This window comes from Ylistrum balloti, unplaced genomic scaffold, assembly GCF_031769215.1.
Source record: "Ylistrum balloti isolate Yb309-2 unplaced genomic scaffold, AGI_CSIRO_Ybal_v1 Utg369862, whole genome shotgun sequence".
In the NCBI taxonomy this organism is placed as follows: domain Eukaryota; kingdom Metazoa; phylum Mollusca; class Bivalvia; order Pectinida; family Pectinidae; genus Ylistrum; species Ylistrum balloti.
The window spans coordinates 422,847-450,251 of NW_026782009.1; the positions used below are offsets into that span (position 1 = coordinate 422,847).

Sequence of the window (27,405 nt, forward strand, 5' to 3'; positions counted from 1 at the left end):
TAAACCCCGTTTCTTGTTATTAGTGAAACGTGTCTGTACGTTTGCGGACCACAATTTAACTTGTTCACACTACTAGTACATTTGACTCGGTGACGACGAACACGAACGTAAGTATATATTTATGTAACTGAACATATATATCGTGATATTTGTATGTACGTGTTGTGGTTGTGTGTACAGGTGTAAACCACGTGTGTGAGATCATACGATATCGGACGATCAACAAAGGAAGTATATACCTGTACCCGGTGATAGCCTTTTATGTTGTAGACATTTCATGTCTTCATTTTAAGTTGATTTCCTAATGCAGAGCCATTGATACTTGGATTGATGTTGGGGAGAGGGTTGAGTTGGAGTCATTGATACTCGATCCAAGTTATTTAACTTCATTATGTTATAGTATATGTGTAAGAAAGCGTTGACGGACACTAGGCTATTACAGAGGGGGTTACAAGTGCCGTGTGACGAACATACCTGTACTTCTCACCTCGCAATAACACAAATAGGAAGTAAAAAAAAATCTCGCCTTGTTAGTACCCATAATCTAGTTCTTCGCTCTTTTCTGTGAATTTCACTTATATTTGTATGAACTGTAGGTTCGGAAGGTGATCGTGATTTTTGGATTTTTTAGTTACAAATCAACTAAGCATGATATGGATAATTTATGGTTAATTATCGTGGGTAATTATGTGGAAGCTGGATAAGCGTAACTCCAGTGTCAGACAAGGAACAACACTTTGAATACAAGGGGAAATATGTTGGAGAAAAATTGTAAGTTGTACATTCTAAGTTAAATATTTTGATATGCATAATTCTATAACATTCATACTCACCCAATACTTAAATGAGTGAGGATAACATTTCCTGAATGTAGTTTTCAAGGAATGGTATATTTGAGTATTGGTATTTGGTTAACTATAAAATGGCTCCTAGACATACCAGAAAGCTCTCAGAGTGTAAAATAAATTCATGCGACCAACTTTGTCGCTGGTCTAATAATGGCATTGTTATGAATGCACGGGTGAACAAGTATATATGTAGTGTAATGAAGATTAGAGCATTCATCACGGCTCTCACACTATACACCGTCCCTTTCATGGTTTACGTAACTCATAATTAGCCATAAAAGGTGAACTGGTGTGCAGGAGACTGGAAGCAATTCACTTATAAATTGTGAGAGTTGGGAAGTATTAATTTAACAACACAACACAACACAACACAATACAGTTCAATACAATGCAATACAATACAATACAACACAACACAACACAACACAATACAGCACATTACAGTTCAATACAATACAGCAAAACAACACAATACAATACAACACAACACAATACAGTTGTTTATAATAGTGTCATAAATCATATTTACATGTACACGTAAACTGCAGAAACGTGCATCAAATTTGTAAAACATAGTATTAAAAAACATAAGTTCTATCAGAATGAATTTCCATGACGTTTTGTGATTTGATGTATAAAGAAATATTGAATAACTACCGCTAGTTCCACCGAATGACATAAATGGAGTTTCCAAGAAACGCTAAAAAGATACAAATGAGCGTTGGCAAGCAAGATGTTTGGACAGTCTATTGTGTAGTTGGATATGAGACCTATTTAAATTTGTTGGTTATGATCATATCTGCGTAATTACTAATTCATGTCTAGACGTTTATGTACAAGTGATCGCCATGGATTTTGACGTGGACAGTCTACTGTGGATTTTAACACAGTCATGTTCCAAGTTTTTTTTTTAATATTTTAAGTGTTTTTTTGGCTAATCGGTTACAACACATATATATATAGAACACTTGTTGCAAAGTACAATGTACAAGTAAACAAACATATGAGTGTTGAGAGACATGAATAGGTTATCGCAAACCCCACGATAACCTTATAACATTTTCGATAAAGTCCATCAAGTTGATGTAATGATACTAGTATACCCGATCAGTCGGAGATAATACTTGAGTATTTTTCAAAGTTTGAAAGTGTATCCTTTACAGGTCTATAAATGGCCAAGTTGGATAAATATCGGCATATATTTTTGCCCAGTTTGTGTGTTGTAAAGCAAGTTTTCTTTCCATGCATACATTGTAGTAGTAGTTTTTTCCTTTTTATAAATCTTATAATTTGTACCATTGGCTTTGATTGTAATCCAATGCCGTGTTTATAATAATCTTATCTTTCTTTCTTTGACAACAAATTTTTGTTCAATATATTTTACCTATCGTTTCCTTTATAGAAAAAATACCCACGATTTCCTTTATGGAAAATTTACCCACCATTTCCTTTATGGAAAAGTTACCCACGATTTCCTTTATAGAAAATTTACCCACGATTTCCTTTATGGAAAAGTTACCGACGATTTCCTTTATAGAAAATTTACCCACGATTTCCTTTATGGAAAAGTTACCAACGATTTCCTTTATGGAAAATTTACCCACCATTTCCTTTATGGAAAAGTTACCCACGATTTCCTTTATAGAAAATTTACCGACGATTTCCTTTATCGAAAGTTACCCACGATTTCCTTTAAAGAAAATTCACTCATGATTTCCTTTGAAGAAAATTTACCCACGATTTCCTTTATGGAAAAGTTACCGACGATTTCCTTTATGGAAAATTTACCCACTATTTCCTTTATGGACAAGTTACCCACGATTCCCTTTAAAGAAAATTTACCCACCATTTCCTTTATGGAATAGTTACCCACCATTTCCTTTATAGAAAATTTACCCACGATTTCCTATAAAGAAAATTCACCCACGATTTCCTTTAAAGGAATTTTACCGACGATTTCCTTTATAGAAAATTTTACCCACGATTTCATTAAACGCAAATTCGCCCACAATTTCCTTTAAAGAAAATTTACCCACGATTTCCTTTATAGAAAATTTACCCACGATTTCCTTTATAGAAAATTTACCCACGATTTCCTTTATAGAAAGTTACCCACGATTTCCTTTAAAGAAAATTCACCCACTATTTCCTTTATAAAAAAGTTAGCCACAATTTCCTATAAAGAAATTTACCCATCATTTCCTTTATGGAAAGCATGTGCCCTTATAAGATACCAATTGTTTGTATCACGGACTTAGGTATAAGATCTATGTCCGTGTATGTACCAAGAACAGTTTAGATTTTTACGTAACAATTGGCCTGTCCCGCATTTCCCAAGAGGTCACACCCTGCACGAGAATTTGGTCAAGGTCTATTCAATCGTTCTTGACCATTGCTTACACAATAAACAACACCAGTTACTAACAATAGCACGTTAAGATAGTACAGATATGCTGCCAGGGTGATGAGTAGGCGTGTTTTACCAGTCTCCGTTCAGAACGCGTGCACCATAATGATAACACTTCAACATTCTTTCAAATATCAGTCGGGAACGATTTCAAGTACTGTATGTATGTACTTATGCACGTGTGCATTGCGATCTTATTGAACATGTCCTTTGGATGGTGTCCCAACCTTTTGGTCAGTTTGATCAACCAATGGTTAGCTTGTTGATGACTACAATGTATGTAAAATACGGTGATTCGTTGGCGAGGTTTGTACGACCAGACACGTGCATCTATGTATAACACCGCGTCCTTGGAAGGATTAAATGCGGCGATCAAAGGTACGTGCATGCATGTCTGAAATATGTGTTACTTGAAGTATAATATGTTTTGAGAAGTTTTTGTATATATACCGAGGTAGTAAGAACGTAAGGCTGACCAAATTCAAATACCTTAACACAATCAGGTCATTTCTATCTCTATAAAAATATTATGATACCGTTACGATTGATAATAACGTGAAGATCATAAAAAGGTGAGACAGTGTACGTGTTGGTATGTATAAACCAATGATGTCTGGTGCCGAAATGTTTCCAGTTCGGTGGTTTGGTGACTCGTCGAAGACTCGGACACGTGTAGGTTCCGTTGGCGATAACCATACTAGACAGGTTACAAAGGGATAGGCGAACAAACGGAGAGATGTTTACTAATAGATCGAGTATGACGGGCATATATACAGTGTTGAAATCAATCTTGTGTATAAGCAGTGAAACACTGAAAAGTATTAATTACAGGTTAAAACTGCTGAGTCCAAGAATATTGCTTGATAATAGTTTTATCACTATGTCATTTCAATTAAGATTTTCCATCCTGTCCACACGTCTCTATATGTTATTTTACAACCAGTAAATATAGGGACATTTTAGAATGTTTCTGGGGGTGGGGTGGAGTGGGGTGGAGTTGGGGCGTGTGTGGTAAACTGTTGTAGTATACTATAACTATAACCTCTTCCACGGAAACGTTGTTACAATGCCATATATTATCCATATGGAAACACAGGCTTATACCACAGGGACCTAAAGCTGCACCGAACAACTTAAAACTCCAATGTAGTCTCTTTCCGTCCAACGTCCCCCCATCTCTCACAGGAAATCGATTAGGGTCTGGTCTTCTCTCGTGGGACTCCGCACTGTTTATTTACATTTATAGTCAACACCGGAAATTCTCATCACGTGATGACGTATTGTGTGAGATTTTAGTGCGAAAGTGAAATTGACGTGTATTACTGTACCAACCGCAGGCTTTCAGTCCATCACATACAGACAACAAGACAACAAGCACAAAGTCATGTACATGTAACACGTTACGGTAAGTGTAGTCTGTCTAAAAGTTAGAATTTTGTCTTTATTGATTGATCAATGAAATCGCCGTCAATGCTATAAGTATTATTCAGTTACTTAAAAACGATCTTTGAAGAGGATGATCATCCATCACCATCTTGATCGCGTGGTCACCATAGCGACGTGTTTATATTGAACAGTCTTTCATGATAAACTTAACTGCATAATACTAATCTTAATACTTAATTATAGTCAATACTTAAATATACTTAATTATTTTTAGTCCATCATTTTTGTCTTGACGTTCAAATATTGTTGCAGACAGGCAGCAGTGAATCCCCATGTATGTGGTTTAACGAGGCCAATCGCGTACAAATCTCCCGCTGTTCTTGAAGAAGTGACCTTTCAATGACCCCTGCCCTCACTCCTCCACTGTCCGACTGCAGTGGTGTTATTAGAGCCTCCGTTTGTTATCGTAAATATACACGTGTTACTTACTGCCTGTCGGATCAGTGGTAAAACGAATGAGGACGAGGTCCGTGTGGATACTGTTATCGCTCTAATCGTTCCATACATACTTGTGTCCTGAGGATAGTTGGGTACCGTACTGTTTGTATTTTCAATGGAAAGGACAACTCGGCTCGGAACACTGACGTGTCTGGTATATTACAATATGTTTCAACAAATTCGGTTGGGATATCAAGGATACAAACTTCGAGACTAATGTTCTTGGAAATATTAGTATTGATACTATACTATCCGCTGTTTGTATGGACGTATTCAAACACCAGTAAGTATATACGAATTGTTCTCCCCTCTGACCCTACATATACATGTATATATCAATGCCATTACTATGTAGGGGCGGTATTATATATGTTTATATATGTATTTTTTCATTTGACTTGAGGTATTAAAATGGTCACCTGTACTGGTCTCTGACATCCTAGAGATGTTGAATGGCATGCAGGGCCTCTCAGTCAGACTACTATTCATGTCAACATTGATATGGGATGTTACCCTTTGGTATAAAACAAAGCAAAGTGTTCGATGTGTTTTATGAAGACAAATGAAAAGCAATTGTTGTCGGTCATACTTACCATATATTTCACAGGGTTTGATAAAAAGTGGGCCAAATGAAGACAGTAACAGGAAACTGTCCCCTCTATCTCCCCAACCACACTTGATTTGTATGGTTGGTGACGTCACCGCTGTGGCGTGATTTTTCACGCCATTGTTACGAAATGCAATGTTAGGTCTCGTTAAAACTATCAGGTCAGGTGTCCTTGATGTGAAGAATTAGGTAACTTAAAGAAAAAAAACTATCAATGTAAATGAATCCCCTTCATTTGAAAAAATCGGATATCCCTTGTAAAAACTTTTTCCTTTTATAGAAATGTTTAGAATCATACAACTGCCAATTTTATGACATAGACATTGGGTGATCAAAGACACAGGCAGCAGAAATGCAGATTGTTTTATAGTATAATATATTTTTTTTCTTGAGAAAAAAGTTTTTCTCTTAGTAGATCAGATTGCTTATCTGAAAAGACATGCGCTGAATGTGTCTATTAAATTTGATGCTCTTTCATCTCCAATGTTCAAAGTGAGTACGTGGCGGAGCTACAGTCGTTTGTTTATCGGGACATTAACCCGCGATGTACAGTTACGTCATCTCAATTAATATGTGTAATTATGTGCACTAGGTTTTTTAATTATATAGCAGAGAGAACACTTCACTGAACTCTTTAACTGAAGGAGGGGAGTGGATCAAATCTTAGTCTTGAACGGTATATGAGAGATCGAGTTTTTTACACTTCAATAAAAATAACTTGTAATGATATCAAAATAGAGCGATGGAGGTCATGTAATCTTACCCTCACCTTATTTACACTCGTCTCGATTCATGAATCCTTACCCTCGCCTTATTTACACTCGTCCCGATTCATGCCTGTGTAATACTACTGGGACTATCGGTGTTTAGTAATACTAGACAAATGTCATCAACCGCGGGAACTACTCTTTGACTGAGATATACTCAAATATCCGTATCAAAATCAGTCATAAAGTTCACATCTGATGTTAAACTTCAATCGTAATTATGACGACGAATGAGAAGGAAGTCAAGCACTGCACAACGTTACACAGTTATTACGGACTGTGTCGAGAGTGTACTGGAGGTGATCTCACACGCACATTGTTGACGTAACGGATGTACCACTCATTCAGCATCCGCAACACAAAACGTCAGCAGCTCGACGAATCTTAGTACATGTTGAGTTAGGTACGTTCATAAACACAGGTAAAACTACTATGGCTGGTATAGAGTGACGTTCACTGACGGATAAATTATAGATGGCCGATATAGAGTGACGTTCAGTGACACAGGTAAATCTTAGTATGGCTGATATAGAGTGACGTTCACTGACACAGGTAAATCCTAGTATGGCTGATATAGAGTGATGTTCACTGACACAGGTAAATCTTAGTATGGCTGATATAGAGTGACGTTCACTGACACAGGTAAATCTTAGTATGGCTAATATAGAGTGACGTTCACTGACACAGGTAAATCTTAGTATGGCTGATATAGAGTGACGTTCACTGACACAGGTAAATCTTAGTATGGCTAATATAGAGTGACGTTCACTGACACAGGTAAATCTTATTAGGGCTGATATAGAATGACGTTCACTGACACAGGTAAATCATAGTATGGCTGATATAGAATGACGCAAAATGTTGCCATCATATACATAATGATATGTATCGGGAGGATTTTGCTAGTTTATTTAGAAAATTACATTTTTTAATATAACTGGCATACTGCACATATTAACCCACAATGTTTGGACCAAAATGGATCAAATTGACACGGATTTTAAAAATGTCCTTCTCAACAACCAGGTTATGATAGAATCAAATACTCTTCATGGATGGAAAGGACCTCAGGTAGTTTGTCAACATTATGAATTTCATTAACCTAGCCTCTTACATTTTCCCCTGGGGAGGGTTAGATGTAACGATGGTGTACATGTATATGGCAAAAAAGACATTTTTGAGCATAAGTCATTTAATTCCTGTTTGAAATATTTCAAGCTTTGTTTGAATTTTCAGTATAGGAAGACAGTTTCATGACATGCACATATTGATTCTGGCTGACTCACGGGTTATGTACTAGGTCAACAGGGGACAAATTAGTCATAAGGTGCCTTACCAAAAGTATGAATTCCATGACACCAGGGTCTTACATTTCCACCGGGGAGGGGAACATTCAAAGTTATCTTACTGTTGATAAGATCATGTCAACAAAACAAATTACAATAACATTGTCAGCACCGTAAATCAGATGACTATTAAGGTCATTCGGCCTCTTGTTTTGCCGTCCTTGTCAAAGGGTGGTCATTCAATCATTACCTTTCATTACTGTACCTGTAGTATACAATGTTCTAGCAATTCCAACTCAAAGAATGTAAATAGGGTTATGTTCAAGTCTACCTATCTTAATAAAAGTGTATCGTAAATCTGTAATTGCAATACATGGCATTCGAGTTATTATTCTTGTTTTACGAAATGATTTTGTTGTGTTGTAACGACAACAGAATTGACAATTTTGATAAAACTCGCGTGGTCGGTAACATTTGAACCTCATTTTCTGCGGAGAACTATAGATTAAATATAACTGACTATAAATATCCAACATTTAAGTATTATACCTCACAGACTAACCAAGCTATAAACCTACCGACAACATTTTCTCATTGCCATCTTTTTATTTTGCAATCTCAGTCGTTCGAAGACAAACTAAGGTATCAATGTCCAATGCAAGCCCTGCCCACTTCCGTTTGACTGTTTGGATACACGTGACATGATGACTAGATTTCGACGTAAATCAGTATTTTTTGGTTTGGTAATCTAAGAGCATAATATTAAATGTTTATCGATTTAGGATTTATTGTAATGAGTCCGTCAGCTGCTTACGGAGTTGTCCACGACAAATGGCCGATATCTGCACATGGGTTTACCAACATCTGTTTCGATAAACGATGGAAAATGTTTTCAATGATTGTCAAAACCTGTGAAGTTAAGAAAAAGTACATGTATTGCAAATCACATCGTCCTTTTTTCGTGATCTGATGAACCGATTGATATCGTTTGTGTGCTATCCCCTCTCGCCCCACCTCCACTTCCACACTAAGAAAAGAATTTTTCAAAATGTCACTTGTGTTATTACTGGACATAAACTGGTGAATATTCTGCCAAGAATTTGGGCGGAGGGCGCACGATTGAGATTACCTTTTGTTACAGTATCAAACTGACAGGACCTGCTTGAAATTAAGGTAGGACGAACATTCGATTTTACACGTCAAGATAAGTATACACATATGTATGTCAGATTTCTGATTTGGACTAGAACAGTGTCCTAGGTGCCAGAAATCGACACGGTTTGCTAACGATGTGTGTGTGATACACATGTTGATGTCTGTATCATGCAGAGATGGGGAAAGCTCGACATGATGACGTGATATTATACCCTGAAGCACGTCAGGCCGTGAGAACTGATATTCTCTTTATCTGTATCATCAGTCTATCCATCAGAAAGAAGTCACACAACAGTCTGTGTGACTTTGAATGAACGAAATATCAATGAATATCGAGCATAGCAATGCATTACGATTTTCATGTGAAATACAAACTTAAAAGTTTTTCCTTGAAATTCAATAGTTTGGTTGCCACTCTCGTCAATCCCCAGATACTTGCTAACATTAAATTGATTGTATTACCTATGTAATTGACGTTTACCATGGTAACCAGTCAGTCTACAGTAAGTTTAGCCCTAAAGTATAACTAGCTTTGTTATAAGGCTTTGCGGAATAACATCCTCGTGACGGCTTGGTCCTACTTTTGTTTGGAGGATACATATCTAGTAAAGGTCACAAACAATGATAACTTGTAGATATTTGACACCTAAATGTATATATTTGTGTCATCCAAATGATAATTCATGTTGGTCTGCGTTCCACTTATAAGCGGATTCCTTCAGTTCAGGGTGAGATTTTTGGACAGATATTACTTAACCTTTGATTGATTCGGTTTGTTGTTATCTAGCACTTGTCGACCCTACCACTGTCTGCCGTTTAGTGGTAGTAAAGCGCTGAATTTAGGTCTTGTTTACTGCCTGTTGAAATACCAGGAAGGATTTATATATCAACATCTGTCATCAATCTCCTGGTAATGAGGACTTTTTTGTTGGACCACAGGGCATGCACTGTACAACCCCCAGCGTTGTATCTCAGCTCTTCGGATCTTTTTAACTTCTTATTTAGTGCTAAGACCTCTACTTATCAATTTGCCGTAAGTGTAATTAGTAGAGATGTGGTAAATGAGAGAACGTGGCTTGTATTGACTCAGCTGCTGCGCCGGAGTAAATCAAACGTGCTCCGTTACACCAATGATAATATATTTGTCTGAGTTAATGCAGTGTTGAATTATATTCTGTTGGGTGTTCAAGGTTACAGAGCTGATATTTTGTACATTGAAATTGCGTGGTTTAAGGTCATGCTGTAAAGTGTTGTCAGAAATGGGAAACTCTTGTTTTTATAACCTCTGTAATATCATATGGTAGAGGCTGGAGGCAGGATTTTACATCATGGATGAACTTTGAGTTAAGGGAGGGGGTGGGGGGAAGGGGGGAGGGGAGCGCCAACGGTGGACGGCGGATAGGCAGAGAAAACAGTGTTGGCCTGGGCTTTAATCTATTATAATCTCAACACCTCAACCTCAGTATATTACTTTTACCATTCAAATATTGCATTGCACTTGCTTGAAGAGAGAAGAACGTGTCTTATAGATGTAATGTACTTTGATTAAATAATTGCTATAGGAGAACAGACAAGATCGGGTTTTAATGAAACAAATTTTAAAAATGATACCCCTGAGTTTGGGCAGGATTGTAGTTACTGAAGACACCATGTAACGAGGCCTGATTAATAAATTATGATCCTCATATCTAAGGGTTTTTACTTCTGGCGGATATATCGCATTAATTTTTCATCATTATCCTTTCCCTTCACGTTCTATACACTTTTAGGGTCTGAATGCCACTCTTAAAGAAGTCCTATTCTTGACCATTCAGAAAGTCCTCCTTTCATGTGTGATATCAATTTTGGAAATAGATGAAAGTCTGATGGAGCGAGATCTGCTGAATAAGGAGGATGCTCAATCAGTTCAAAACCACAATCGTTAAAAACAACGAAGTCCGCCTGGTGTGCCTCTGATCATTGGGTTGAGAGTTTTCTCATTGCAAGATCTTTCGTATAGATGGAATGTACTCTTTCCTGTGAAATCCCAACTGTACTGGCTATATCTCTCTGTAACTCGCCTGTCAGCCATAACAATATCAGGGAATTTTATTGACCATTTCTTGGGTTGCAACAGTGACAGGCCTTCCAGGACGGGCGTCATCCCCAAGGCTCTATCTGCAACGCTCAAATTCCGCCACCTACTTTTTCCACTGTAACATATGAAGGGGCATCATTTCCAAGTGTTGCTACCATATCAGTATAGATATCCTTACATGCTAGAACATTCTTATGCAAAGAATGAATCGATGTTCTTTCACCGTTTTTTTTTTTTTGTCCATTTTGCAAAAGTCACTTGCCTTGTTTACTGTAGAGTACTACCTCTTCGACATAAACTGACCAAATAACACCAGTATTCGGGTACAAAGCCTTATAGTCAGGGAATAGGAAAGCTGTAAAAGGACATCCCTGATTAACTCCTTCAACACAAGTCTCACAACTTATCAACCCGCCCTCGTGTACACCACATACATGATTCCTAGTAGAGTATGTCAGTGTTGTTTTGTTTGCCCTTGGGGATGTGAAAGTCATGTAAAGCGATGTATCTGTATTCATTGTACTATGTTCTTGGATTCGAATCGATTTGTGGACGAGACATGTTAAAGCGACGTTCACAATGTGTCAATAATTCGCAAGAAAGGCTATTATGAAAGTGAAACTAGCCTCAATACTAAATTTAGTAGTGTTTACATAACCAACCATGTCCAGAGGGTTCAATGTGACTTCAAACTTCATTTTCAGATCTTCACATTAGAAATATTGTCTCATGTTCTTGTGATTCAATTTCGGCGAAAAATTTGCACAGCTGCTTTCTTCAACTTTATGAAGCTTGACTCCCTCTATTTTCGACGTATCAAATGGATTACAAATTAAACGTTTAATTTCCTTTTTTATTTAACAGAGAAAATCTAGAGACAGGGACCAGTCCAATCTTTCTCCTAACCTTTTCTGTTATATTTCGATGTAATCATGACGATAGACCATGCTAAGAAAAAGGATTGAAATGGAAAAATCGAGTAGTAGGAGGTTAGAATTATCAGAAAGACAAACTGTCATTGATGGCGTAACTTCGTTACAATGTAATCGTGAATACCTCATTTGATAACGATGCTTGTTTCTCATGTTACAGATGAAATGTGAAACGCCACTCCAATAGAAACTTGTATAGCTAATGAGGAGCCCAGAATATGTCCCATGGCCCCAAACGGAGTTCCTCTCTAACAAAATGGAAACCATGGTGTCGAATGAAGACTACGACGCTCTACGTGCTGTTCGTGGTGGTTGCTATGGTGATGTTTTATATGATGTTATCTTTGTCCTCATACAATCACCATACAGCGACACCGAAATATCGAGCTCACCGCAAATATGCGATACACACCATGTATGGAATCGGCGCCGAAAGTGGAATGGCACAGGGGTACTTGAACAAAAGTGCTGAGAATAATTCGAATTTTACACAATTATCAGTGTGGGTAAACCCTGATCTGGATCTTCTACATAAAGTAAGTAGCGAGCTTAAATGATGATAAAGAAATGAAAAATAAAATTTACATCATAATAAAATAAAAATCTTTGATAGCTGACGTTGCTTGGGGCCAAATTATTTTTCATTTCACTAAATAGTAAAGTATTTTTACTTCTCTCTAGGATAAAACATAATAAAAAGATCTCTTCAATTTATGTCGTATTTTAAATAATATTTCAACAATTCATATTTAGTAAACCTACACATTGTCTTTTAAAGTAGGGAAAGTTCCTTCTCCTCATATGTGACTGACCGTCAATATCTCTGTAGACTGACAATAACTAACCAATTATTTTTGTTTGAATTCCATTCCAATGTTTGCCCTGGTTCACTAAACGTCATTTACAGGCACCTTGCATTTTGAAGAACATCGCACCTATTTTATTCTTTCAGGAAAAACCGAATTTTTTGCCCAATTTTAAAAATCCTTGCTGGTATGAACGTTTATATGGATCGGATGTCTACAAGAACAATAAATATTTAGTTGTGTCTCGCTCGGCGAGGCGCAAGTCACTAGATCTAATTAGTGAATGGTCAAAACGGTTATCAGCCACCCCATACACTGCCCAGCGTTTACGTTGTCTACCATACTTTCAAGTGATTGGCCAGCCCAAGTGTGGAAGTACAGATCTCTTCTGGCGAATCATGAGACACAAGGATGCGTTTGCTCCCCCAATAAAGGAGCTTCATTGGTGGAGCAGGAACAGACAAGGTAAGTGACTTCAACTCTTCCCGTTACAGACAGAACTATTTTAACAACGTTCATTTTGAATTTACGAAAATGGTAAAGTATGCAGCGTTATAAATTAAAGCGCGCAAATACGTTTACTTAAGGATGCATGAATATCTGACGGCAAAAATCTTGAAATTTCATCTTTATTTTGGTGGTGTCGGAATCATTTTAAAAAGAATAATGATATATTTCTGTATATTTACCAACAATCATTAGAATATGTATAATAGGAAACAATCATTTTCATACGTTTATTTCATTTCCTATTTTATTTATAGAAAAAATTGTGAATGACAGGTACTCCTTGATATTTTGTAGAGAACTTTCCTCGACTCCCTAGCAAATATCTTTCTAATCCGAAATAGAACGTAACCTTGTCTTGACACTTATTCCAAATAACGACGTCAATTATGACTGTCACGAAATAAGTCCACAGCAAAACACCAAGTTTTAGGCTCAACTTTGGCTGCTGTAGGTACAACTGTAAATAACAAAGAATATAAAAGCACACAAAATGGGATTCATTTTATATTGCACTGAACACGAGTTACATACCTCCTTAAATATATGAACAACTTTTATGCAAATGTAAGATTTTCTTTCCTTTTGCATATAAAGTATTCTTACATGTAACACTATAATGAACCATTCTGAATTGAATTATATCATTAAATCTGCCATTCTGAAGGCAGACAGTAAGCATTGAACCAGATTTACCTAACGGAGGACCGTAAGGCGACTTGCCAAGGGATCGTTATGTTGCTTTTTTTAAACGTGCCAATTTCATTCTTAAAAGTTCTTTTGACATCAAATTTTGCTTCTCGTATAGCATTAAATGAGATGCACAATGACTAATTAGATTTCATTATAATGTGATCGGTTACGTTGCCATGCTTTCGTGTCCAGGTAATGACATTTCAGTGTAATAGCACTATAGAAGCATCCTTGGGCACCATCTCCATATTACATTGACTGTTGCTAAGACTTTAACCCATGTAACCGGCGCTATACGGTAAGATTTACTTGGTTAGAAAAAAAAGAGTTCACATTGTGACTGTGTATATTTTCACGATACTGCCTTGAAACAAAGGTAAATAACGATTGTGTATATTTTGTATGGTGATATACATGTACTAATGTTAAGAGAGCATTAGGTGAAATGATAGGTCTAGGTTAGGGCTACAGTTTAAATACTGCAGTAATGCTTTGCTGAAACTATCCTTACCATATGCACATGTATAATACATTACCATTATGGCTGAGGTATATTCTATGAAGGTGAATAGGACTGGTTGTCTATAAAGATGATCAGTGTATTTCTAAATAATGTTCTTCTTTCTGGAAAGGACGTTTGTGAAGACTTGAGTTCCGTTTTAGGAATAGTCGCAGTGTATAATCGTGAAAACTCTAGGTTTCGTTTTTTTCGTTGCAGGCAAGAACGTCAACTTCACAGATATCATTCCATTCGAGCAATACACCGACATGTTTGATGAGGCGGCGCTACATATAGAGGAGTCTCCAGAAACAGAAGATCAGGACGTAAAATATTACAATAAAATACTAGGTAATATATAGCACTTAGGTTTTACTCGACATTAAGATGCTATATAATTTCTAGCATTTAAATGTATCTCGACAATAAAATTTCAAATAATTTAAAGCACTTAAATGTACCTGGACAATAAAATGCTACAAAACGACTCAACAATAAAATGCAACATCATTTATAACACTAAGGTGTGACTCGACAATAAAATACTTTATATTTTGTAATACTTGGACCAGCTATAGAAGTATGCGACACCTGTTTAATGTGTTAATCATTATATGACTTGATTGTTATTAATACGTGTACAGGTGAGGCGAGCGTGTCGACATTCTGGGAAAATGATGACTGGTATCATTATCCAGAGAATATGTACCACGAAGAGCCAATCTACACGAACGCCGACTATGTCAGGAAGCTCCTCCCTAACAGCAAGCTCATTCTACTTCTGCGTGATCCTATAGACAGGTGAGAATATTCACTGTTGTTCTTGTATGTTTTGTAATGATGAACAACTACTGAACAGCTGATAGTGGTAAGACTACTGAACAGTTGACAGTGGTAACACGAATGAACAGCTGACATAGGTATTATACATACTGAACAGCTGACATAGGTATACATACTGAACAACTGACATAGGTATACATACTTAACAGCTGACATAGGTATACATACTGAACAGCTGACATAGGTATACATACTGAACAGCTGACAGTTTTAAGACTAATGAACAATTGCCAGTGGTAAATCTACTGAACAACTGTCAGTGGTAAGACTACTGAACAGTTGACAGTGGTAAGACTACTAAACAGCTGACAGTGGTAAGACTACTAAACAGCTGACAGTGGTAAGATTACTAACAGCTGACAGTGGTAAGATTACTAACAGCTGACAGTGGTAAGATTACTAACAGCTGACAGTGGTAAGATTACTAACAGCTGGCAGTGGTAAGACATGAAGAAACAGCTGACAGTGTTAAGACTAATGAACAGCTGACAGTGGTCAGACGAATTAACAGCTGATAGTGGCAAGACTACTGAACAGCTGACAGTGGTCAGACGAATTAACAGCTGTCAGTGGTAAGATTACTGAATACTTTATATATGAAATGTTCGCCTTATGACCGCTGATTATTTTAAGAAATTCTTTATGACATTTCAATACATAAAGACGTAATATAAAGATGAAATTAAATCGAGTTTTCGTTTTTTACAGCTGTCAGTGGTAAGATTACTGAACACTTTATATATGAAATGTTCGCCTTATGACCGCTGATTATTTTAAGAAATTCTTTATGACATTTCAATACATAAAGACGTAATATAAAGATGAAATTAAATCGAGTTTTCGTTGTTTTACTTAAAGAGATCAATTTACGTGGTCTGAGTTTTTGGCATTGTTTTAGATTTAAATCTGAATTGTTAAACGAAATAAATATCTTTACGATAAATCAGAACTGACGGTTTTAATGCTGTACACATCACGCAAAGCTGTCGGAAAAGTCCGAGAACAACTCGCAGTTACGTTGTGTTGACACCTCGTAAAGTCATCAGTCAGAGAACCAAGCATAAGAACGGCTGGCATTGGCGGCCTGTTATGTTTGGTACTCACGTCTGCTGGAATCATGTCGGTCGGGATAGTTTACACATGATGGGATCGCCGACACCTTTTCACATAACCTTCTCAGTCTGTAGCCATATGTTACTGGGTTGCTTTGTCTACAGTGGCGTGACATTTACGGTCGGAATCGTCTGCGTTCCACCTGACATGGTATCACTTCTAAACAGAGACCTACATAGTCCTTTGTCGATTTCTGTTTCCTGGATTTTTCAGTTGAAGAAGTCTGTTTCATTGCATCTGGTCTTTTGTGTGTTTAATTGAATTAGAAGGGCACAGTTATATATTCCTAACAACGGACGTTATACTTTTCTGTAGATGAAACCTCCTTTGATCCTATAACAAGTAGTGTGGTTATCGCCACCAAAGAATACATTTCATTTTTCAATGTTTGAGAAAATGGTCTGCTTAATTTGCAGTACATGCCCACCGGTGTATAAAAACATCGTTTATTGAAAACATTAATAAGTATATAGTTGCTCGATCACAAACAACGTATTTTTTAAAGTGACATGCATCACTGGCAGTTATTGGTTACCGTAATACTCTGGCATGCCGCCTAGGTATTAGACAAAAGTTGTCAAGTTGTCTGATGTATGTATAAAACAATGATAAAGTACGTATGATGAGAGCCCGATGCAGGCATGAAACTCGGCAGGGCTATCTTCACATTACCCTCTACAATATATCGTGTTCCGCCATTCTAATTAGAAATTAAGTTCCTGTCTAGTCTTTTGGCTCACGTGTTTCCGCTGTACTGCGATATCTATCAATAATGTCTTTCCGTGTATCTGCTTTTTACACTGTAAATGTTGTAACAAGTTAGACGAGATATGATTTATAGTATTAGAATCATATCAACGGGAAGTAAATTTTGACATTACCGGACACACTAGATCGACAAATAAAATGGTGCTATGGTTAACTCCATTGTAAGATTTTTCTCAACAGTGGATCATCACAATAAGACAGGAGATCGAGGATATCAGTTTTAACAGAAAAAAAATATTAAGAAATGTAATTAGGCAAGTCAGTAAAGAAACGGTTTGAGAATTTTTGCTTTTTTCTTGACTTCTGTATTAAACACGAGGAGGGTCCATATCCTTATCACTAACTGTTAATACTAAGACTATATATAAATATTAGTGAACCATGATTACAAAACATGTAGCTGGTATTTCTTCTGGGGACAATTTGATAATATGTATACAGTGGTTCCTTTGTTATCATGCAAGTAAGGTCTGTTTTGTGTTCAGATCTGTTCCAGAAGTATTGTGAACAGTGACATTTGCATTCCATTTGCCCACCAAATTATTGATAGTGACGTCCTCAATTTATAACATATATTGATTTTGTCGTCATCAGAAATGCATTTTAATTGCAAGTTAACCCCAATGTTTTTCTATTCTTGTGAATACCTCGTGGATTATATATAGTGTTTTCAAATATATAAATAGAATGTAGAACACTGCGATCATGTTATTATGTTGTTTTTTCACTACACGATGAAAAGAATCATGAATGTTTTTACAGAGTAATAATCATCATTCTTGTATTTGTATTTATTTAATCGCGTAGAGTAATGGTACATGTATCAATATGTATTACAACATTAAGACATTTGTATCATTAAAAATGTATTTCAAAACAATTAGACACGTGTATCAATAGACAGGTATATTAAAATAAGACGCCTGTATCAATAGACAGGTATATTAAAATGATAAGACGCCTGTATCAAAAGACAGGTATATTACAACAATATATCACAAATGTTTGACATTTGGGTCCATGTTCATGTCGCTGACGAAAGAAAACAACAAAAATAAAAGAACTCCATCAACATTGACACGAAATGTGTATTAATAATTGAAGGGATTACATAATACTTCGTTATTGTGACTCCGTGTTACGGCGATGATTGCTGCTGTAACTTGACAGAGTCTTTAATTTATACTCTTTAGGAGCAAGTCTTGATTTGATTACTAAAGCACGCGCTCCCTGCAGTCAGCCTTTAGACTACACGTGTGACCTAACGCTTTATATAATGTGGTTATAAGCACATATTATACAAGACAGAAGGTAAACGTCAGAAAACGGCACTTTTGAAATGTATACTGTTGTGATTAATCCATACGAAACAGGTGGCTCCTTGTGTACTGTTATACGTCAAGTCTGTTGCTCGAGTATACGCTGATCCACTCTGTAAAGGGAAATAACTTCATCTCCAACATAATATGTATCTTCACAAGTAGTCATGTGGCATGTACAGTTTATATATGTATAATCTGTAATAGTTCATAATTATTAGACGGACAAGATAGAGCAGAGAAGCTACTTAGTAGCGTTTTAGTATACGTTAGCTCTCTTAATTCACAAATGAAAGATATTTATTAGATAATATCTTGGGAACACACAATAATGACAGAAATGTTGTATGTGAATCTTACGACTTCCGTACTTTAAGGATATTTAAACGGGCTATGTTTTTATTTCAGGTTATTTTCAGACTATCTGTATTTTAATTTGGGAGAGAAATCGTCTGAGGCTTTCCATCAGCGGATGGTAAACGGTATAGCGGTATACAAGAATTGTACGGAAACTCACAGTAAGCGCTACTGTGTGTACAACAGACATGTAGCTCTCCAGTCAGCCGTAAGTGCCACTTGCTGTCGAAATATGATGTAGCATAATGAAACGGAAATTTAATAAAAGTAAAAGTGGAACCTAAAAAATCTCTCCAGAGAAATGTTCTTCAACATGCATCAAAAAGACTGGCAGTCGTTTTTCAACTCTTTAAAACGCAATTGCACTTGCTAAACTCACGTCATCAGAATCTAAAAATAAATAAACATCACGCACGAAATATAAATAAGAAATAAAAGATAGAATGGCCGAGGAAAACACATACCTACTTAGACAGTAATTTATTTTTGTTTACAGACCAGACTAAGGGTTGGGCTATACGTAATCTACCTTAGAGACTGGCTGAAAGTATTTCCACGTGAACAGCTGTTGATTTTACGTCTGGAGGATTATTCTAAAGACCTTGCCGGTGTTATAAAGAAAGTGTTCAACTTCCTGAAATTGCGTAAGTTATTTAAGGATTAGCCACTGGTATTAGCCTTGTCTGTCAACCAATGGGATCATCCGCCTGCCAAAACAACCCAATTATCGGAAATTTGCGATTTTCACTTAATTGTTCATGATATCTCGCTGGGAGTTGGGGGTGGGGGTTGGGTGATGGGGAGTCTGAATCAACAGATAGATTATTTCTCTTTTCTTTGATATACTTAATGTATAATTCACTGAATATTTTGACGTCAAACTGTCGCCAGATTTAATGAAACATCGTTAAATTGTCAGTTAGTCAGACAGTAGTGTGGCAGCGAAATCAAACACTGAATGCCTGTAAATAAGCTTATCAAACAGCTTCACATGACACGTACGCTATTCAACTTTGATGTTATGTACTGACTTATGTAAGGGCTATTTCTGTTTCTTGTGTAATACTCTCAATAAGTGCAGCGCAGATTCAACATTCCCAGTGCAATGCCTAAATGATATCGATATACACAAAAGGATATTTTTGGAACATGTTGTCTCGTCTTTTGAAGATGTTGAACATTTGCACCACGACTCCATTTCCTCAAGCGGAAATGGCTTCATTAAGAATGTGTTTAAAATCTGACCTTCAATGTTCAACAGAAAAACGCAGAGATTAGAAAGAGTATTCAACTAAATCAGTAATTGATCATTCTAAAACTTCATTGAAGTTGAATCCCGTACATATCATTTGGAGGTGTTTATGAAACTGCTTTGATTTCCCGCCAGATATCTGCCCAACTAACCTCAATTTGACTATTTAAGGACAATGTTTGATGATATATGGTAAGTCATATAACAACAACAAACAAAAAAACAAAAACCACACACACAATCATTTGTCGATTCAGATCACTCTTAGTGGGATATCTCGATCAGTATAGTAACAGTTACCAATCTCTCTAATCGTGTCACGAGACTGATAAAGTATACAGTCGAGGCTCATCACTATCTGTGGATTTACATTCTGTTTTGATTGGGTCATCATAGAGACTACTTATAAATACTGTAAAATGCTACAGATGGACATGTCAGTAATATAAGTGTTACAGAAGGTGGCGTGACGTCACTTCATATGATGAAATATAAATATGTGTATAAAGATTAGTGTGTGAACAACTCTAATACTTTAAAGTAACATATAGAATTAGAATAAGGCGGAGTTTACACAGCAGCGTATTGGTCTGGTAGGTTGAATATTCAGAATCATTACTGATAACTGAATACCATTTTGTTTGTTTCAGGCAAACTAACCGATACAGAATTTAATCACGTTATCCACGTCCCAATTGCCAATGGAAGAAAGAATAAAGACAAACGAGTTGGACAAATGCTTGACAAGACTAAACAACTGTTACAGGAGTTTTATGAACCATACAATCTAGAACTAGCCGCTCTACTTGGGGACGACAGATTTCTCTGGTCATCAGGAGGAAAGTCGGACGAAACGGAGAAGGAGGATAATGAAACGGAGGAGGAAGTGGAGGATAATGAAACGGAAGATGAAATATCAAAAGCACATGTGAAAACAAATTACAAGAGTAAAACTAAAGACGACAGTGACAAATCACGTGATCACACTGATCCATCACGTGATGATACTGACCACGCACGTGATGAGACTGATCAATCGCTTGACGATAATGAGCCAGCAGATGATGACACTAATTCGCCAAGGCATGGGAAACAACATTCGGCTACATCCAAGAAAAATAATGATGAACAGGATGATCGTAGCGAGAATATAAGATCAACAAAACAGGGAGAGGAGGAGGGTGGCGACAGGATTGAGGACACTGTCACATATAATCGTGTAATGTCCGCCATAAAAAAGGCAAAATCAAATTCGGAATATTATTACTCGGGATACAAATAATTTCTGAGTGATAACATAAGAAAAGAGCATGCTGTGATATCGCTTCAAGTGGACCAAGCAATATTTGTGTGAACTGTTTATATGTACTTGTAATACTTTGTAAGTAACTTAAGGTGCTTTCAATCCAATATGGATGAAGCGGAATTGGACCAATAATCATGTCTTCCATAATGACATAACCAAAATGATTTTTATACAAGCTTCTTTTATAGACACAATCGTAAGAACTAACAGTACCCCGGCTTTCGAAGCCATATTTTTACTTGGGGTATAATTTTCGTTAAAACGATATTCGCTTTGATCGTGTAGGAAAGAATGCGCCGTTGTCATGTGTCGTGAATTAGTGAGGATTTCACGATTCGGAAGTTGACCTAATACAGTCAAACTGTGTTTACTAAGCTTACGTGTGTTAGCCACGTGACAGTAGTATGGTTTGTTGGCGCCAGGTTAAAGACAATGGATAGATGGTATGTAAAGGATTTGTGGTCTTTTTTAGTAGTATGTTTCGATTATGGTAGGTAGGAGACATGTATGACTTGTTGTCGCCTTGTAATTACACACAAGTAGATGCGGGATCTAATTAGCGTCTAGTAGATACAAGACGATTCACGCATGCTTTGTTAACACCAGTTATGTGAAAGACAACAATTGACCATACTTGACAAAATATGATTTAAGTGGCGTCTGGTAGTACTCGCATCATCAGATGTACATGACCCATAGTCAACAAAAGTCAACAGCCGGAAAGGCTTTGCCATCCTCTGCTTTCTAGTACTCGCTAGGAAACTAAAACCATGACAAACAATTCAAGGTATTGCATGCAATATACACTTGGCTTCAGTAATTTGTTTCTTGCCAATTTATCGTATCCAGGCACCTGTTCATATTGCCTGAAAACATTATCATATTTACCTATGTATTTATTTATTGTTTGTGTTTTTATCTTCTCACTAGGATTTTGCACCATGATTTTGATTATATTTGCTCATCGTATTAAATTTTGAGGTTGTTTAAATGAATGCATATTTTAAAGCATTATAGTTTTAATATGATTTGCTCATTAGCCGTAGTGTGGTGTTGAATAATGTCCGGTAATTCTCTATTTCGTTCCGAAAGAATGTTCCAAAACGAGATTGAAAACATTTTTTTTTTTCTAAAATAACAATCAAATGTGTATTTTTCATCATACACGATATTCCATATTTAGCTGTTACACGTAAATTTGTCTTATTTTACAAAGTAAGTAATCCAATTTACTCCAAGAGCGCACTCGCTCCTCTTTTAATTCGTTTGGAGTTTTAGAAGTATAAAGTGAATATTTAAGTAAGTCCAAAAGGTCAAGAGTTGTCTTTCTTCTCATTGTGATAGTAAGTGTTAGGAAAGACAACTCCCAAAACCAGAAGTCTCGAATGTTCAGGCGTGTATTAACGATATATTCATAGGCTAATATTTAGTTTTCCGAAACGGCTTGCTTTCATCTGCTCAAACGTGCAATGCATATGTGATGACTGCATTCCTAAGTTGACGTGCACACATTCGGTTACTATATATATATATATACCACCGCTTCTAGCTTGGGTCAGTACAACTAGTCACATGATAAAATACAGTATGTTTTATTTTACTAAAATATGCTAGTTGTATTGGATACCAATTCTGACCAAGTCGCTTGTGGAACGTTCGGAACTCTCCATCATTACATATAAATCTAAAGGCATCCCTCATGGTTTGTATTTTTGATACGTGTGACACTTACATGAGAATCTCTTCCCGCCTTGTCATTAGACTGTTTTTATTTCACGTCGATACGTTTTAGTATCCATGTTTGTTTTTTAAGGTGATGGTCTATGTTTTGTTGATAATAATGTGCAATTAAAGGTAACGTTCAGACATCTTGCAATATTTTACGAAAAAATGCATATATGCTTTACTTTTATTAGATGTCAAAGCGTTTGAATACGTTGACAGTACGTCATCAACAGGAAGTAAATACTAACATAGGACATAGTCCAAACTCACGAGCTTTATACCTTTTTGAATAGTCCAAACTCACGAGCTTTATACCTTTTTGAATAGTCCAAACTCACGAGCTTTATACCTTTTTGGAACACCAGCTGACTGATACACCGAATGATAAGTAATTCGTTTGAGTTCTAATAATACTACTGTGGTTACAATGTTAATTAAATATTTCTGTTTTACACCTGTCAGGTATTTTAAGAAATATCTTTTATGCAGAATGTGAAATGTTTCAATGAAAACCCCGGTGTAGAGCTACATTACACTATACTATGAGCCTCCATGGAAAAATATTCTGAAATACTCATTGGACATTTTAGAATATTTCCATTATTTGAAAAATGTGTTACGATGTATGTCAATAAATCGTGGTCTACCTAATCATTTTGTTGTTGTTTGTATATTTTGTTGTTGTTTGTAGACACATTTAATACGGGATATAAATCATGTGTACCTGTCTAATAGAGAGAGATGCTGGAGAAATATGTGAGGAAAGTAAATACTGTAACAGCCAGTTATTTTCTTCTATACATACACGTAAGGACACTGATATATGAACGATGTATATGTCGGTGAATATTTCAGACGTTAAGTATTAAAAGCTACCACTATACATGGCTATGTGTATCCTGTTACATCGGATATACAAGGATCTAACACCAGATATAGTCGGACACTTCATCACTTAACTTATCAGGGAACCAATTCCTTGATTAAAAGGACCGGTCATCGTGTTGAAACCAGATTTGTTTCATTTGTTCTAGGAAATACACCCTCGATGGTCCAGGGCTTACTCTCTGCACCCCTGGAACATGCCATGGCAGAATTGAAACCACAAGCGAAATAATTTGATCAGTTATAGGAGAAGAAAACCTGATACCCTCCTTCAGAAGATTACAAAAATTACCCTAGGAGTATCGAGGTGTAGTGATTGTAACCCCTGGAGTATCGAGGTGTAGTTATTGTAACCCCTGGAGTATCGAGGTGTAGTGATTGTAACCCCTGGAGTATCGAGGTGTAGTGATTGTAACCCCTGGAGTATCGAGGTGTAGTTATTGTAACCCCTGGAGTATCGAGGTGTAGTGATTGTAACCCCCGGAGTATCGAGGTGTAGTGATTGTAACCCCTGGAGTATCGAGGTGTAGTGATTGTAACCCCTGGAGTATCGAGGTGTAGTGATTGTAACCCCTGGAGTATTGATGTGTAGTGATTGTAACCCCCGGAGTATCGAGGTGTAGAGGTTGTAACCCCTGGAGTATCGAGGTGTAGTGATTTTAACTCCTGGAGTATCGAGGTGTAGTTATTGTAACCCCTGGAGTATCGAGGTGTAGTGATTGTAACCCCTGGAGTATCGAGGTGTAGTGATTGTAACCCCTGGAGTATCGAGGTGTAGTTATTGTAACCCCTGGAGTATCGAGGTGTAGTGATTGTAACCCCTGGAGTATCGAGGTGTAGTGATTGTAACCCCTGGAGTATCGAGGTGTAGTTATTGTAACCCCTGGAGTATCGAGGTGTAGTGATTGTAACCCCTGGAGTATCGAGGTGTAGTGATTATAACCCCTGGAGTATCGAGGTGTAGTGATTGTAACCCCTGGAGTATCGAGGTGTAGTGATTGTAACCCCTGGAGTATTGATGTGTAGTGATTGTAACCCCTGGAGTATCGAGGTGTAGTGATTGCAACCCCTGGAGTATCGAGGTGTAGTGATTGTAACCCCTGGAGTATCGAGGTGTAGTTATTGTAACCCCTGGAGTATCGAGGTGTAGTGATTGTAACCCCTGGAGTATTGATGTGTAGTGATTGTAACCCCCGGAGTATCGAGGTGTAGTGGTTGTAACCCCTGGAGTATCGAGGTGTAGTAATTTTAACCCCTGGAGTATCGAGGTGTTGTGATTGTAACCCCTGGAGTATCGAGGTGTAGTGATTGTAACCCCTGGAGTATCGAGGTATAGTGATTGTAACCCCTGGAGTATCGAGGTATAGTCATTGTAACCTCTGGAGTATCAAGGTGTAGGGATTGCAACCCCTGAAGTATCGAGGTATAGTGATTGTGACCCCTGGAATATCGAGGTGAAGTGATTGTAACATCTGGAGAATCGATGTGTAGTGATTGTGACCCCTGGAATATCGAGGTGAAGTGATTGTATCCCCTGGAGTATCGAGATGTAGTAATTGTAACCCCTGGAGTATCGAGGTGTAGTGACTGTAACCCCTTGAGTATCGAGGTGTAGTGACTGTGACCCCTAGAGTATCGAGGTGTAGTGATTGTAACCCCTGGAGTATCGAGGTGTAGTGATTGTAACTCCTGGAGTATCAAGTTGTAGTGATTGTAACCCCTGGAGTATCGAGGTGTAGTGATTGTAACCCCTGGAGTATCGAGGTGTGGTGATTGTAACCCCTGGAGTATCGAGATGTAGTGATTGTAACCCCTGGAGTATCGAGGATGTAGTGATTGTAACCCTTGGAGTATCGAGGATGTAGTGATTGTAATCCTGGAGTATCGAGGTGTAGTGATTGTAACCCCTGGAGTATCGAGATGTAGTAATTGTAACCCTTGGAGTATCGAGGTGTAGTGACTGTAACCCCTTGAGTATCGAGGTGTAGTGACTGTGACCCCTAGAGTATCGAGGTGTAGTGATTGTAACCCCTGGAGTATCGAGGTGTAGTGATTGTAACTCCTGGAGTATCAAGTTGTAGTGGTTGTAACCCCTGGAGTATCGAGATGTAGTGATTGTAACCCCTGGAGTATCAAGGTGTAGTGATTGTAACCCCTAGAGTATTGAGGTGTAGTGATTGTAACCCCTGGAGTATCGAGGTGTAGTGATTGTAACCCCTGGAGTATCGAGGTGTGGTGATTGTAACCCCTGGAGTATCGAGATGTAGTGATTGTAACCCCTGGAGTATCGAGGATGTAGTGATTGTAACCCCTGGAGTATCGAGGTGTAGTGATTTCAACCCCTGGAGTATCGAGGTGTGGTGATTGTAACACCTGGAGTATCGAGATGTAGTGATTGTAACCCTTGGAGTATCGAGGATGTAGTGATTGTAACCCCTGGAGTATCGAGGTGTAGTGATTGTAACCCCTGGAGTATCGAGGTGTAGTGATTGTAACCCCTGGAGTATCGAGGATGTAGTGATTGTAACCCCTGGAGTATCAAGGTGTAGTGATTGCAACCCCTGGAATATCGAGGTGAAGTGATTGTATCCCCTGGAGTATCGTGATGTAGTAATTGTAACCCCTGGAGTATCGAGGTGTAGTGACTGTAACCCCATGAGTATCGAGATGTAGTGATTGTAACCCCTGGAGTATCGAGGATGTAGTGATTGTAACCCCTGGAGTATCGAGGTATAGTGATTGTAACCTCTGGAGTATCAAGGTGTAGTGATTGCAACCCCTGGAATATCGAGGTGAAGTGATTGTATCCCCTGGAGTATCGTGATGTAGTAATTGTAACCCCTGGAGTATCGAGGTGTAGTGACTGTAACCCCATGAGTATCGAGATGTAGTGATTGTAACCCCTGGAGTACCAAGGTGTTATGATTATAACGCCTTGAGTATCGAGGTGTAGTGATTGTAATCCATGTAGTATCGAGGTGTAGTGATTGTATCCCCTGGAGTATCGAGGTGTAGTGATTGTGACCCCTGTAGTATCGAGGTGTATTGATTGTAGCCCATTGAGTATCGAGTTATAGTGATTGTAACCCCTCTAGTATCTAGGTGTAGTGGTTCTAACCCCTGGAGTATCGAGATGTAGTGATTGTAACCCCTGGAGTATTGAGGTGTAGTGATTGTAACCCCTGTAGTATCAAGGTGTAGTGATTGTAACCCCTAGAGTATTGAGGTGTAGTGATTGTAACCCCTAGAGTATCGAGGTGTAGTGATTGTAACCCCTGGAGTATCGAGGATGTAGTGATTGTAACCCCTGGAGTATCGAGGTATAGTGATTGTAACCTCTGGAGTATCAAGGTGTAGTGATTGCAACCC

General features: G+C 37.6%; 1 protein-coding gene across 5 annotated transcripts; it reads left to right on the plus strand.

Moving 5' to 3' along the window:
• Nucleotides 1-23,802, plus strand: LOC132545893 (carbohydrate sulfotransferase 15-like). Of its 5 annotated transcripts, XM_060209570.1 has the most exons (9): nt 4,621-4,660; nt 4,954-5,422; nt 12,124-12,499; nt 12,916-13,234; nt 14,688-14,819; nt 15,113-15,269; nt 18,920-19,076; nt 19,365-19,512; nt 20,771-23,802. In XM_060209570.1, exons 3-9 carry the CDS (start codon nt 12,182-12,184, stop codon nt 21,400-21,402), a joined length of 1,863 nt encoding a protein of 620 aa, XP_060065553.1. In that variant the 5' UTR covers nt 4,621-4,660; nt 4,954-5,422; nt 12,124-12,181; the 3' UTR covers nt 21,403-23,802. The 5 variants fall into 5 exon arrangements, with proteins under 5 accessions (XP_060065554.1, XP_060065552.1, XP_060065555.1 ...); XM_060209571.1 differs by lacking the exons at nt 4,621-4,660; nt 4,954-5,422 and adding an exon at nt 1-107; XM_060209569.1 differs by lacking the exons at nt 4,621-4,660; nt 4,954-5,422 and adding an exon at nt 3,364-3,633.
• Nucleotides 23,803-27,405: the final 3,603 nt, after the last annotated feature.

What these genes read in the sequence shown, in the direction of transcription:
- LOC132545893 (XM_060209571.1), top strand. Translation starts at nt 12,182, where the DNA reads ATGTCCCATGGCCCCAAACGGAGTTCCTCTCTAACAAAATGGAAACCA. An exon ending in ATATTACAATAAAATACTAG is followed by an intron (nt 14,820 to 15,112) that starts GTAATATATAGC and finishes ATACGTGTACAG; the next exon opens with GTGAGGCGAGCGTGTCGACA. An exon ending in CTGCGTGATCCTATAGACAG is followed by an intron (nt 15,270 to 18,919) that starts GTGAGAATATTC and finishes TTTTTATTTCAG; the next exon opens with GTTATTTTCAGACTATCTGT.